At 38.4% G+C, this 14,944-nt stretch overlaps 1 protein-coding gene across 1 annotated transcript in view; it reads left to right on the forward strand.

The window, feature by feature from the left end:
• Positions 1 to 14,944, forward strand: part of Synpr (synaptoporin) — a 272,123-nt gene that overhangs the window by 200,739 nt on the left and 56,440 nt on the right. The window contains exon 4 of the mRNA XM_048354876.1: positions 10,407 to 10,605. Coding sequence (XP_048210833.1) covers positions 10,407 to 10,605 — 199 coding nt within the window. The remainder of the gene's footprint in view (positions 1 to 10,406; positions 10,606 to 14,944) is intronic.

Consider the following 14,944-nt stretch of genomic DNA (forward strand, 5'->3'; position numbering starts at 1 on the left):
CCTGTTTCCCCTTCTTCAGGGAAAATATTTCCTCAGATCCGCACACTTTTCTACCAGGCCTGAGCCCTCTTCCCTGTGGCTTCCCTCAACTCTCTAGCACCGTGAACTTGACTCGTTCCTCTTTATACTGCAAGCTTCACCGAAGCATCACTTCCCCAGGATGCCATCTCTGATCCCACAGACTGACATGGAGAACCTTTTAATCCTCCATCTTAACCCTCAATACCATCTGTCTGAACACTTTATTTAGAGACTTTCCTTTTCTTAGAACAAAGACTCTGAGAGCAGAAACCAGCTCCATGTTGGTTACTATGGTATCCATAATCCCTAGCACAAGACCCACCATGTAGGAGTTGAATTCATGAATACATGAATGGATAAGGCCTACACTGGGAGTATCGTTGAAAGAGAGGCCCAGATAGACTTGTTCCTGACAGTGGAACAAAATTATCCCTTAGCTACACAGGAGGGAATTAGAGATTCAGGGTCCAGGAGAAAGAACATCACCCATATTGCTCCTGCAGTCATCAGAAGCCACAGTGGAGAAGTGGAGATGGCCTACACTTTTTACTCCTTGTCCCTGTTACTTCTTTATCCACCAGGCTTAACCTTTCAAACCCACCAGGAAGTTTCTTCTCCCCCAAAATTGCAGAGCAATTCCCCGATATAGCATCAGGAAGCTAGAGTTGTGACTTTCATGATATGACTTTAATCTAGTATCTTCACCTCTCGGTGTCTTGCTTTCATTTGGTAGAATAAGGAATATTTTGTCTACAATTCTAGAAGATTAAGAGCAGAATCAGCTTCTGGGCTAACAGCTCTTGTAAGATTTTGATGAAATCTGTTCTTTTTTCCTTTCCTCTCACTTAACAAATATCTGAATTTTTGCCATAAACCAAATAAGACTAGAAAGTGGTAGATAAACAGAACCCCTGCCTGCCTTCTGCTCTCAGTATAGAAGGAGAGACGAGCTCAGGTTTGCACATGAACAGCATGACCTTAGACAGTCAGGAAGCAACACAAACAATAAAAACAGGATAATGTGATTGAGAATTAAGAGTGGGATGTGTCCTTTAGATTTGGACATGGGAAGGCTCTCAGAGGGGGAGATACTTAAGCTGAGGCCTGACTGAAGACAGAAATTGGCCTCAGACCACATGGAAGCAAAATTCAAAGAGGCAGAAGAGTACAACGGAGCGAATTGTATCGAGGAAGAGAAAGGAACAAGGGGGCGTCCTGATAACACATGGACAAGCTCCTGGTGACAGTTCCCTTGTGTGCCATAAGACGCAATATGCTCTCATTTATTCATTTTAAAAAGATTTCTAGCTGCTGTGAACAAAAGAGCATTCATACATGTCATATTCCAAGTGAAACTTGAAAACTGTATGATAAATTCCCCAGTCCCTGGCAATGACATGGGAACATGGGTGCCATTCTATTGCTGACAATAAAAGGTGCTTTTCCTATCCTAAACTGATGAATATGTTGGACAAATTGTTCCTAGTTAACTGAAATAAACAGCTCCTTTGTTTCTTAGACATTTTTTCCAAAGAGGATTTGTGTGTCTATAGTAATATTAATAACTGAAGAATTAGGAATTTACAATTCCAAACCTCATGACAAGGCAATAGCTTTCTGATCATTTAAAGGCGATCTCATTTTGTTCTATATTCATAAATTGTAACTATTTACCTTACATCATCTGGCATATCCATTCAAATTCCTATCCAGCAGGAGTTCTGTTAGGCTCCTTGTCCTAAGCATTCAGAAAAGCCATTTATTACATGAAGATTGAAGTAACAAGAACAGAAAATGATCAAATTAACTGTTGAGTGGTTGCGTGTGTGTGTGCGTGTGTGTGTGTATGTGTGTGTGTGTGTTTGTTGATACTAGGGCTTGAATTTGCCTGGCTTGTTTGCTCACAGCTGGTACTCTATGATTTTTTTTTTTTTTTTTTTTTTTTTTTTTTTTTGGCCAGTCCTGGGCCTTGGACTCAGGGCCTGAGCACTGTCCCTGGCTTCTTCCCGCTCAAGGCTAGCACTCTGCCACTTGAGCCACAGCGCCGCTTCTGGCCGTTTTCTGTATATGTGGTGCTGGGGAATCGAACCTAGGGCCTCGTGTATCCGAGGCAGGCACTCTTGCCACTAGGCTATATCCCCAGCCCGGTACTCTATGATTTTGAGCCATACCTGCAACCCAGAATTTTTGCTAGTTAATTAGAGATGGAGTCTCACAGACTTCTTTGCTTGAGCTGGCTTTGAACTGGGATCCTCCAGGTCTCAGCCTCCTGAGTTGTTAGGATAACAAGCATGAGATGCCAGCATCTGACATAACTGGCTGAGTGTTTTGAGAGAGCCATATTGTACTACAACAGGTCTATTTGCATGTGTTTGACATTTTTTAAAACACTTGGATATTTAAACTCAACTTTAGTTATTGAAATAGGTGTTTAGCTTAGAATTTGAAAACTGTGCAGTGCACATATTAATAATGTCCGCCATGGCCAGTGACATCCAGGGTAAGTACACCAGGGTAACTACAATGTTAACCATTGTCTTATTTGAGCCTCACAGAAAACATTAGGTGGACCATATTTTGCTTTCATCCATTATGCAGATGAGAAATCTGGGACTCAAAAGGCTAAAACTTGTTCAAGGTCACATGGCCAGTCATTAGTGGAACTGCTTTATTTTGTCTTTCCATTAGGGAAAAAAGATGCCCAAAGGTAGGGTTCCAGTGGGCACAAAGTGGAGAGAAACAGAAGGTAAGTTAGTGCTGGTAGAGTACTGGAAATCTCCCTGGCTGAACAAACCCTCAAATATTTATCTCTAAGTTATCAGAGCTATAAGCATATGAAGTAAATAATGATAAATAATGAGCAGGGTGAAGAGTTTCCATGTTTGGCAAAAGATGAGGTCATGTGACAGCCCAAGTGTGAAAGCTTGATAGTCCACTTTTTCTTTCCATTTTCTACACTAGCTCACCAAAGTGAAAAGGACTGGTAAATTTTAATCTTGTAGGAGTTAAGAAACCTATTGGGAATCCAACATAGATATGTGACATGTTTCAGAGACAAGAATATGAATACATAACGTTCAACATGTTTACTAATGGGTGCTATTTAGAAAATTATTTGGTAACTATGCAGCATACTATTCACTATGCAACTATATAGACAAGCAAGAAGTGATATAGAACTGTACAACATAATTCATATATCCTACTCATATTTTATATGACTGTTAAAAAGACTGCAATAGATCTTTCTAAAATGTAAGCTAAGCTATGTACTTGCCATATCATTAGCCAGAGAGTAGATTAATGACCCTGCGAAATTTCAGTTTTTGATGCCAATTGGCTGTTATACTTTTCACCCTTAAGCATTTCTATATTGATTGAATGAACTAAAAAATCAGATTAATTGGACCCACATTTTAAGCAAAGATCAACTCCTATGGCTCTGAATCCTATATAATATGTGTTTTTTAGTGTTACAAATATCTTTTAATCAAAACTTTTACATGATTTATTCATGATATACTTCAATTGTAAATAAATAAAATGGACAGATATACAGTTATCAGCTGGATATATATTTTTAAATGCATTTTGGGCCTGGTTTTGTCTCCTGATTCGTTTGAGTATGGCAGCACTGCTCAGGGAAGACAAACAAGAGAGGAATTTTGCCTGATATACAGATAATGATCTCATTATCGAATTTTAATTTGGCAATAGAGAGACAGTCTGAGTTCTCTATTATTCAAATTCTATTTGAAGAAGCCAAAATTAATAAATCATGGATAGTGAGCACAGCGATGCCTCTTTGTAAGCCATTTACAAGGGTTTTATAGTGCTTCTGCTCAAAGGTCAACCGCTAGCCATGCCCTGGACTCTGCTGAACCAGCCCTTTTCAACCACCTTGGAGTGCATGTTTTCATTGTGAAAACGTCTATCTACATAAATACAAATGTGTAGAATGTGTAAGGCTCTTTCTTAACCTTCAATAAGTTGAATACATATCTTTCTGACTTACAAAGATGGGAGCTCTATGCTGGGTGAGGATAGTACAGAGTAATTTTCCAGCCTTGTAGGTATGAGTACAATTAAGAGTGTAGAAAAAGAATATTGTGTGCAGTAACCTTGATTACATTTTGCGATCTCTACCTCAATACCCCAGGAGGGAAATCTTACCTTCGCTAATAGTAAAGAGAACAAAAATAATGGAATTTTTTTCTTCTATGGTGACAGTAGGCTTGAAAACACTTGATGCATAAATCAGGGACAAAGAATCTCTATTGTCCAAGAGCAGAAAGTCGGCATGTTGTCTTTCACTTCACTTTCCTTCTTTTCAAAGAAAATATTTATAGTGAATGTATGATGTTCCTGTAAACCTTGGAAATGAGGACAGCTTTTGATTGAACCAAGGTTAAGACTGCAGCATGGTGGGGAGACGATGATTATGGCTGTCTAAACAATGCTGTTACCTGGGCAAAGGAAGCTGAAAGGCAATTTGTGGGTCCAGCGGAAGGGGCTGAAGGTGTGATCATCCCAATGCCACTGAGCTTCCCGGGAGCAAACAGCCATATCTCAAGGCTATACTGAAGGATTTTTGATGTACTGGTTGTTTATTATGTCTACCTGTTCTCATGTAGGATAGACCTTAGTGATAATGCTTTTCTCAGTACAGTTATTCCAGATTTACTGGTCTCATCGATTTCCATCTCATGAGTCTTGTATTTTAGATAGACTATCCCCATTCTTGCAAGCTGAAGACTTGAGATTTGTTTCAAGCTTAAGCAACTTGAATCCAGTCACGGATGCCTTCTGCCAGTTCTCATCGCAGTGGGCCTATTTCCTAAGCAGGTGCTCATATCCCACCTTGAATTCTTCTGTCATTTGTATCCCCAAATAAATCCTAAACCCAAGGCTTTCTAATGACAATGTAGAAGGCAGGCTTTCTACACAAATTTTGACCCCAGATTAAAATTATACCTTTTGAGGTGCTGGGGACCTAAAGGAAAAACTTTGCTTCTATTAGTGCATAGAATCAGAACTGACCACCAGAGGCCTTGGAACTGGCTTGAAATTGCAAGGGGAACAAACAGAAATGTCTAAACAAACTGTTCTCACACTCACCCTGTGATCACTGTCCTCTGGAGACATGAATGACAGTGACAACTAAGAGATAGCACTGACAAGGCCTTCAAAAAAGCCAATCAGTGTTATAAGTCATCAAACATGTAACTTTTAAAAAATAAATAATAAGAGTGAGGGAAGGAGTGACCTTGTCAAAAAAGAAATGTACTCTTTACATGACTTATGTAACTGTAAAGCCTCTGTACATTGTATATCACCTTTATAATTACAATAATATGTGTTTAATTGCATTAGTTAAATTGCTTATATTGAATCAGCTTTGCATCCCTGGAATAAATCCCATTCGATCATAGTGTATGCTGTTTTTTTTAAATAGTTGTTGAAGTTGGTTGGCCAGAATTTTATTGAAAAGTTTTGCATCAATGTTCATCAAAGAGATGGGTCTATAATTCTGTTTCTTTGATGAGTTCCTATCTGGTTTGGGATGAGTATTATGCTAGCTTCATAGAATGAGTTTGGTGGTGATCTTTCACTTTCAATTTCATAATAAGGAACATTTTTAAAGCAATTAATAATATTATACTTTATTATTTTGCTGATTCTGAAGGTCAAGAGGAAATTTGGGGGTCAGATAGGCCCACTTCAAGACAATTATATCAGGAAGTCTCCTCACTCCTTTAATCAGGGCATAATAAGATTTAAAAAAACCCACTTCATCAATTGTATAGATTTAAATGTAGTAATAGGTAAAGATGTTTGTCACCATACATGGCCTACCATGTGCTCAATAAATGTCCCTCAGAGATTGGCATCAGTAGTAGCAGCAGGTGCACAAACACTGCCAGCTTCGTAAAGAACAGCACCAAATACCATGCTTGAGGTACAGTAAGGAAAACAGGGAAGTAACCAAGAGGTTTGCCCATTTCAACCTTGTAGGTCATCTTCATCTCCCTTCCTTGGAAGTCATTGTCTTCTCATCCAGACTCACTGTGTTCAATAAATCCCACTGAGTATGTGAAGGAAGGACTTGAGCCTCATGGACAAGACAGTGATTTGGGGGAATTTATGAATTTTGGAATTGAGGCCATAAGTGAAATCACTTAAGACTAGGAAGCAGAAAGCCTGGAGTCTAAGTTTGACTCTGTTCTGTGCCAAATGGGTAGTCGCTGATGATTCTCTCAGGGTGATTGAGACCCATCCTGTCTCATCTCATCCTGTCTGTAGGCTGATGAGGGCTTCAAGGAAGACAATAATTGAGATGTAGGGTGTGAAAATGCTGGTGTAAGCTCAGAATTGTGCAGCGATTTATTCTATAAAGCGTGTAAGCTAAGTAAGTATGTGTAAAGGTACATCTAAATGTACAGCTTACACATACACACACGACTCGCAAAACTACAAGTTGAAAAAAGTTGATCTAAAACCTGACAGACCTATTGCCAATATTTATACTGACAAGAGAGAGAAAAGGTGGAATATGATTATAGTATTTGTCAGTGGGTTAGTGGCATTGAAACAGGGCCTATAAAAATGATTAGGGAAAGAAAAAAATATATCCAGCATATATATCTAGCACCACTGTTTGCCAGTTGCCCTCTGATCTTTCCTTGGCCACTTTCCTCCTGACATTTAGAAATTTGGTGACAGCAGCTTGCTCCTAACACCATTAGCACCCCCCACTTTACCTGTGGACTAGGCCACTGCCCTTGGGATATGCTGATAGTCTTTCATTGAGCCACTCTGAGATACATGGTTAGGAACACTGCCAATACTTTCTAAAATCTTATTGCCAGATGGCAATATGGTTCAGTGGTACCTAGAGATGAATCTGTTCTGTATTTTACAGATTCTATAAACAATTGCACTTGTAATGATCGCAATTCCCATTCATTTTCACTTTGCTTTGGTTGTGAAGCAAATACTGGGAAACCCCAAGACAATGTTTGAAACTAGAAAGTTTTGAATGACTTTTTAATTGGTGTAAAGAGATTCAGCTCTCTCATTGCTGAATACCTAATGTCGCCTTCAGGTAATAGCAGAACAAATCATTGGTTTCGAATCCTATGCAGAGTAAATTCTCATTTTACCATTACATGGGGAAAGTTGTCTTGGCCATTTTTCTACAAGTATTGAGATGAAATTTTAGTGGTTCTCAAAAAATTCAATAGAAATTCAAGCAGAGGGACAGAAATATATGGTAGTTTATAGTATAGACATCTCCTAATGTACTTGCACCTGAGACTTACCTGTGCCACCCACTAGCTACATGATCTTAGCAGACTCATTACTCCCTTCAAGCCCCAGTTTCCCCTATTTATAAAATACTGATAGTGGTATTTACCTAAAAGAGCTGTTAAGGACATTAAGATACAATAGGTATACAGCCTACCCCACTGCCTAGATGTAGAAACATGTCAGTGATTGTTATTACAAATATCATTTATTAGTAAAACAGTACCAATTTTCCTTTTCCCAATCTCTTGAAGAAGTGAGTACATTTAATATTTTTTCCAGGCCTTACAAACAGCTGAAATATGCAGGAGCTCAATTGTTTCACTTAGTTTTTCATTAGGGCCTCAGTGGAATGTTTTTAATTGTCCCCTTTAAAGCACTGGTGAAAGAAGGGGGGAAGAGAGAGAGACAGAGACAGAGACAGAGAGAGAGAGAAAGAGAGAGAGAGAGAGAAAGAGAGAGAGAGAGTCCTCTGAAAATGGAAGCCTTTGGTTCAGAGACAAAAATGCAATAAAACTCTGAGAAATTCAATTACCCCTTGATTGGGTCAGGCCAGCTAAGAAGAGCATTATGCATTTGAAATCAACAAATTGGATTCGGTTCCTTCTGCAACCTCAGCAATTGCTCCCTCTGTTCCTTCCTCATGAGATCAGAGGTGGCACTGTCAGTTCCCACATTCTGCTGGCTGATGTGTTCTATCTCTGCAGAACAGTTTTCTTTTCCTTGTTAGGTTCTAAATTAATGATACTTGATTCTGAAATTATTGCAGCTGCAAAAGGCATGCTGACTGTAAACTTTCTTCTTCCAAAATATATAGACATAGTTAACTTTTATATAACACTGTTATTTGTTTTAATACACATATACACATAAACTGTTATTTAAAAGAATCTTTGTGTGTGCATTTAGTGATGCACACCACAATACAACGTTCAAATGCTTTGCAATATGAATCATGTAAGACTACTCTAAGCTTTTCCTTTTTATAAATCATCCTTCACCTTTCTCTGAAGATTAGACATACATTTTAGAACCTCGCTTCCATTTCCCTATTTCTCCTGCCTTCACCCAGGAAAGTTCTAGATCACTGGTATTAATAAGTACAGTAGATTTTTTTTTAGTATGCATCCTTTTTCCATTTTTGTCTTGTGCATAGAAGCTCAAGTAATAATTCACGTAAGTGACCACAGTAAATCAGCAGCAGAGAACATATTGCTTTTCAAGTTGTGGCAGAGAAAAGAGAGAATTGCTTTATTCCCATTCTCCCACTACCCCCTTTACCCTCTGAGATTGCAGGCCTGCTGATTTGTGCGTATGAGTTGAGAGAACTGGTATGTGGTAGACAGGCTGGTCTTACACACACAAAGTGACAACATGTCTCTAAATAATATCAATGCCTGGCATGGCTTTTGTATTATGTATTTCTCCTAACATACTCTTTCCAATCTTCGTCTTCAAGTGAAGGTCAGTATCTATAACTTGTCCCCAAAAGCCCTCTAGTGGAAATCAACTGGCTCTTCCTTTTTCTGCACTACCCAAGCTCTTACTGTCATTTGCTACTTGCCCCAGCCCCATTGCTATCTTGCCTCATTGGTCTTCTTACCTATTCAGGAACTTAGTACATGTTCTCATCTTTCTATCCATCTATCTATTTTCTAACAGTTTTATTAAGATATGATTTGTGCATTCCATAATTCACCATTTAAAATGTACGGTTTGAGCCAGGCATAGCATCACACCCCTATACTGCCAGTACTTGGGGAGCTGAAGCCGGGAGACTGCAAGTTCAAAACCAGCCTGTTTAAATAGCAAGACTATTCAAAAGAAAAACTGAGTACTGGGGGCTCATGCCTACAATCTTACCTATTCAGGAGACTTACATCTGAGGATTGGATCTCAGTTCGAAGCCAGCCCAGGCAGAAAAGTTTCCACAGGACTCTTACCACCAATTAACCACAGAACCTGGAAGTGGTGCTGTGGCTCACGTGATAGAGCACTAGCCTTGAGCAAAAAGAGGCTCAGCACCTGGGCCCTGAGTTCAAGTCCCACAACCAACCAAAAAAAGGTATTAAGTGAAAGAAATGTTAGATGAAGAAAATAAGTGTACATTGTATGAAACTCACCTGCTTCAGATTTGACATTACCTTTCAATGTATTTTATTATTAATATCCCCACATTTAAGATTATATTCTAGCTCAGGCAGGAACTTAGCTCTACAATACAGTGATAACCAATGTTCCCAGTGTCCTCTGTGTTTTATTGTAGCTCTCTGTCTTTATGTTGATTAAGGCAAAGGTTCTTTGTGAACAAACTAAAAAATCCACAGACACACTCAAAGTGGAGTTCGAAAACAGCTTTTTGCTCTACTGAGCTGTAAAATTTTAAAGAATATGACTTTAAGAAATAAAGTGGTTGAAACTTAATAGTTTATGCTATCCTGACAGAACTAACCCTAGAAAAGTTCCAAACATTCAGTCAAATTTGGATCTATCAATCATCTGACAAAACCATCAAGGCTCCTTTTAATCCCAGATAGTTGGGAGATTGGCTGAGAGGATTTTGATCCAAGGCTGGAGCAAAAGTGTGAGACCTTATCTGAAAAACAACCTAAAAAGAATAACCAGTGATAAGTCACCCTGTTTGGTATGACTAAAATCCAGAAAGCAGATGACCATAATTGGAGCAGGATGGTGGAGTTTAAGCAGCTGAGGAAGCAGCTTGACATCTAGCCAGGGGCACTGGATGGACGCTGGTGAACCATGTTAAGGAAAGATAGTGTTGGAGAGCTGAAGCAGGAGATGTCATGATTTCAAGTTCCTTGACTCCTTCTGTCCCCTCTCTCTTTACAGCCACCAGCTGTTAGGAAATGCAGTCTACGGATGCCTACTACAATATTTATTTCTGTATTTCCCATGGAATCCCTGCCAATTCCCTAATGAACTTCTCCCATTGCAATACCATCACACACTCAAGTTATAACCCTCCGTGCTTTGGAAAAATGTGCGCAGATGACATCTGCTCCCTGCATTTCCCTCCACAGCATTGAAAGACTATCTTCTTCTCTCCGGCCATGTAGGTTGCATCAGGTGACCTTTGAGGTGCCTACCTGCGAGGGAAAGGAGCGGCAGAAGCTGGCGTTGATTGGCGACTCCTCGTCCTCGGCCGAGTTCTTCGTCACCGTCGCTGTCTTCGCCTTCCTGTACTCTCTGGCTGCCACCGTCGTTTACATTTTCTTCCAGAACAAATACCGAGAAAACAACCGGGGGCCACTCATCGTAAGTGGTTGTCTTTTTGGAATAACTTGCCTGTCCTTTCTACTTTCTTCTACTAATGCTTGAAGGGCTTTGGAGTTAGTTACCTGAGCCCTCCAGGCAGATATTTGAATGGAAATCATATTCTTTTTTTGTCATCCAAATTTCTTGTCTCTATAACAAGGGCATGATGCCTTTCAGTCTCTGGTGTCTTTGTGTTGGAAAAAGTTATCTCAAAACTTGGTTTAAAAAAAAAACAAACCCTCTGGAATAAACGATTTGGAATCTCATGAGAGCCAGGAAAAAAAATGCTGAGACTTGCTACAGATTTACTTGTAATTTATGGAACCAGCCATTATTTATTTTGTTTTACAGATTTTTTTCTTCTTGTTTAGCAGTACTGAGCTGTGAACACCATTCCTTCAAGGCCTTATTTCTGCTGAGCTATGGCTATAGCTCTGTTTTCTGCTGATAATTTTTTATGTACGGTCTTGCCTACAAGAGGCTTCTCAGTGGCTGAGATCACAGGTTCATACTGCCATGTCCCTCCCTTCACTATGATGAAGTCTCACTAACTTTTCTGCAGAGCCTCCTAAGTAGCTAGGATGGCTGCATGAGGTACCAGTGTTTGGCTTCTTGCAGGTTTGATTTGCATTTATTTGAAAGATGATGTTACCTTAGTGTACAGTCTGGGCATAGAACTGTTTACTTTGAAGATAGACTTTATTTTGTCTGTCTCCATCTCTCTGCCTTGGTTTCTATCTCTTCTCTTTATATATCCTGCTCTCTTTCTCCCTTTGTCTCCTTTTCTCTTTCTCTCTGTGTGTTTCTCTCTATTTGTATCTCTCCCTGTCTCCCTTTCTCTGTGTCTTCCCTGTTCTTCCTCATATACTGTCAACTACCTTATCCACCATCACTTTCTGTTGCTGTCTATACCACGATCCAAAGACTTGTGGGCAAAGTTAGTATAACTCAGCATATCTGGTCATAGGCACACATATACTTAGCAGAACATATTCTCAGAGGGATAATGGATGTGGATCACTGTAATTAAGTGCGTTTTTAATTTGTCCACCTTTTGCTTGTACATTTTCCTAAATATAGCCTTCCTGAGAATGCCTTGTATCTGAAAATACCTTGTGATCTATTCTTCTTTAATCACTGTGTAAGTCAGTTTTGCATCACTACAACAGAATACCTGAGATAGAGCTTATTTGGGGTCACATTTTATCTTAAAGTTTCTAGCCTATAATTTGGCAGACCCATTGCCTTTAGATGCAGTGGCCTAGAGGTACTCTTCATCTCGTGGCCAGGAACAACACAGAGAGAGGAAGGAGCCAGGGTCCCACATTCCTTCCGAAGGACGAATCCAATGACTTCCCACAAGGACCTCCTACAAGTTCATGTCTCTGAAATATTTCCTACCTCCAAGTAATTCCACCCTGGGGATCAAGCCATCAACACAGGGGACATTCACTATCCAAATGGTAGCAGTCATTTGCTTCAAATTTATAAAAGACAAGCATCATTCCTTATCATCCCAAATCTTCTTAGGTGGTACAATTACACAATACAGGTATATGAGACACTAAAAAAAATGGGATCATTTGAAATACTTATAGAAATATGTTTGTCAAATATCTCAGTAATTACTTTTTGAGATGTAAGATTTCCATTTTTTTGTTTTCAATATTAAAACTCCTAATCTGTTTGTCAGTTGATCATTAAAATAATCTTGATGACAGATTGCTACCTGATCTGAGGCAGAAACAAAGAAATCAATGACATTGTTACAAAAAATCTCCTTCTATTCCTTCTATTCAGTCATGCAAGCTTTGTCACCGTGTACAATTATAAAATTAAAAATGGAAATAACATTTATCCTGAATCATGCCCCGTATTGGAAATTAATACTGTAACTATAAACTAATGAAGACAAAACGGCCCACCTATCTAAAATATATAAATTTTCATTAATATTTTTTCTTTGTAAATTTAATACTTATTATTAGTCACTAAATTTCTAGTATGTTTTGGATGATTACACAGTAATAATGCTTTTAATGATTGCCCACCCCAAAAGAATGTTGTAATACTTAAACCCTTGAGGTAACAGGTAATTAAAAAGTAATTTAAATTTTTGTACATATTTTGTTGCAAAGAAATATAATAGAGTGATCAATAAAATGCTTTCAAAAATACATTAGACTATAATGTAACAAGTTGAACAAAAAGAAAAACATGTAAAATTCCCAACTGAAAACATTTTGTTCATTAGCTTTTTGATGAATGAGAAATACCAAACAAATATTAATGTATTTATAATATTAAATTTTTATCATTTAGAAATGGAATCATTTTAAAATTGATATCTTAGATACTCCTAGAATATGCCAGCCATTACATTCTCTGCAACTATTTCTTACTGAAAGTAAAATTAGATGTCAACTTTGTAGGAGCACAGTTTTGAGAAATTCCTTTAGGGAATATATAAAATAAAGTTTGCAAACCTCTAAGCTACTGTATATGTGGATGTAATGAGTAATTTTCATATGTGAAATTAATTTTATAGAAACCCAGGACTTAAACAAAGTTTGAAGGATGATGAGAAGAAACTAGTTACCCTCTGTTGTTAAGCTGGAAGGAGCTAGAAAAAGTTTAGATTTGCAGTCTTGTTAGCTCCAGAAGAGGAGTGATGGCACCTACCTGAAGCCCTTAGGCAGGTGTGTGGGTTGTTTTATTGCTTGCTTGTTTTTCATCTGAAATTGAACCTCATAGTCTTAGTGTTGCAAACTATCTTTAACTGAGTCATCTAACTTGGACTTATCTCTCCTGTGGCGTGCAGACAGGTACATAAAAGAGATAAATATGCATATGCCACAAAACTAATGCATACATTCATTCCTCCATGTATAGAGACACTCCCACACCTTTGTACAGCCCAAGAAAATATCCTAACTTTCCGAAGGAAAAAGCTAGTCCAGGCCAGTTTTCCCATAATGTGGGGGGAAATATTCATGTTGTTATATAAAACCACATTCTACTCCTATGAACCATCTTGTAAAGGTGTGCTATTTTGTCCCTTGGTAAATAGTCTTTGTCATCAAGCAGGATCTAATGAAATCTTGAGTTGTGTAATATACCAGTAAAGTTTTGTTTTATTACATCCTACCTAAGGGTAGGGAATGGATGGAGGAAGATAATTCTGGTAATAAAAAAGAAAGGCTCAAATATGAAATTTTGTGATATTAAATAAAAAACAGATGTTCTCATTACTTAGCAGATAAAGCTTAATTTAAAAAGGAGCCTGAGTCCTGCAAGCCACAAAAACAGACTGTGTATGGATCAATAGGAAACCAATGGAGCTGTGAAGAACTAATTCCAATCCCACCACAACAGGACCATGGTCAGGGAAGAAAGATAGATGGTTACACCATCCAAAAAGGGCAGATTTCAGAAAATTCACAATATGAGCAAGGTTGTATGTATTTAAAACACCCAACTACCAGAGAAGTATTTGTTCAGATATTAACAATGATTATAATAATTGAGCTCAATCCTATTTATTCAGAAAGGTAGTGGCTAAACTAATCATTGCCAAGATGATTACCATCTGTTCTTTGTTATTTTGCTTTTGACACTATATATCATGCACACATCAGATCACCATGTAGGAAACAGACAATAATAGGTAATGATAATACCAATAGATATAAGTGATAGTGATTGAAATTCTACTATACACTGACCAGATTTAATAGAAAGCTATAGTTTGTGTTATTATTCATATTTATACATGAGGGAAGGGAGCCTTAGAAATATTGTCAACCCTCCTAAGTCATTATTAAGTCAAAGATATTGTCTATCTGGACTATTATCCATATCTAAGATATTATCAACTGTCACTAGTAGGCAGAAAGTATATATCATTTTGGCCCAAACTTAGGACCCAAAAGTACTCAATTTAAAAGGGCCAAGGATTCTAGTAGACAAAGAGTTACAGAAGTTACAGGGCCAAAGTGAGGTAAGGAAATTGGTTTGTAACACCTGGACAGTTCCTATACTATATTTTCTTCTTCTGGAAGAAGATAAACTAAACCCTAAAACCCCTAGGCTCTTATGCTCATTTGTTGTTTTGTTTTTTGCCAGTCCTGGACCTTGGACTCAGGGCCTGAGCACTGTCCCTGGCTTCTTTTTGCTCAAGGCTAGCACTCTGCCACTTGAGCCACAGCGCCACTTCTGGCCATTTTCTGTATATGTGGTGCTGGGGAATCGAACCCAGGGCTTCATGTATACGAGACAAGAGCTCTTGCCACTAGGCCATATTCCCAGCCCCTCTTATGCTCATTTAAAATCCATTTTG

Source organism: Perognathus longimembris, chromosome 10, assembly GCF_023159225.1.
Source record: "Perognathus longimembris pacificus isolate PPM17 chromosome 10, ASM2315922v1, whole genome shotgun sequence".
Lineage (NCBI taxonomy): Eukaryota > Metazoa > Chordata > Mammalia > Rodentia > Heteromyidae > Perognathus > Perognathus longimembris.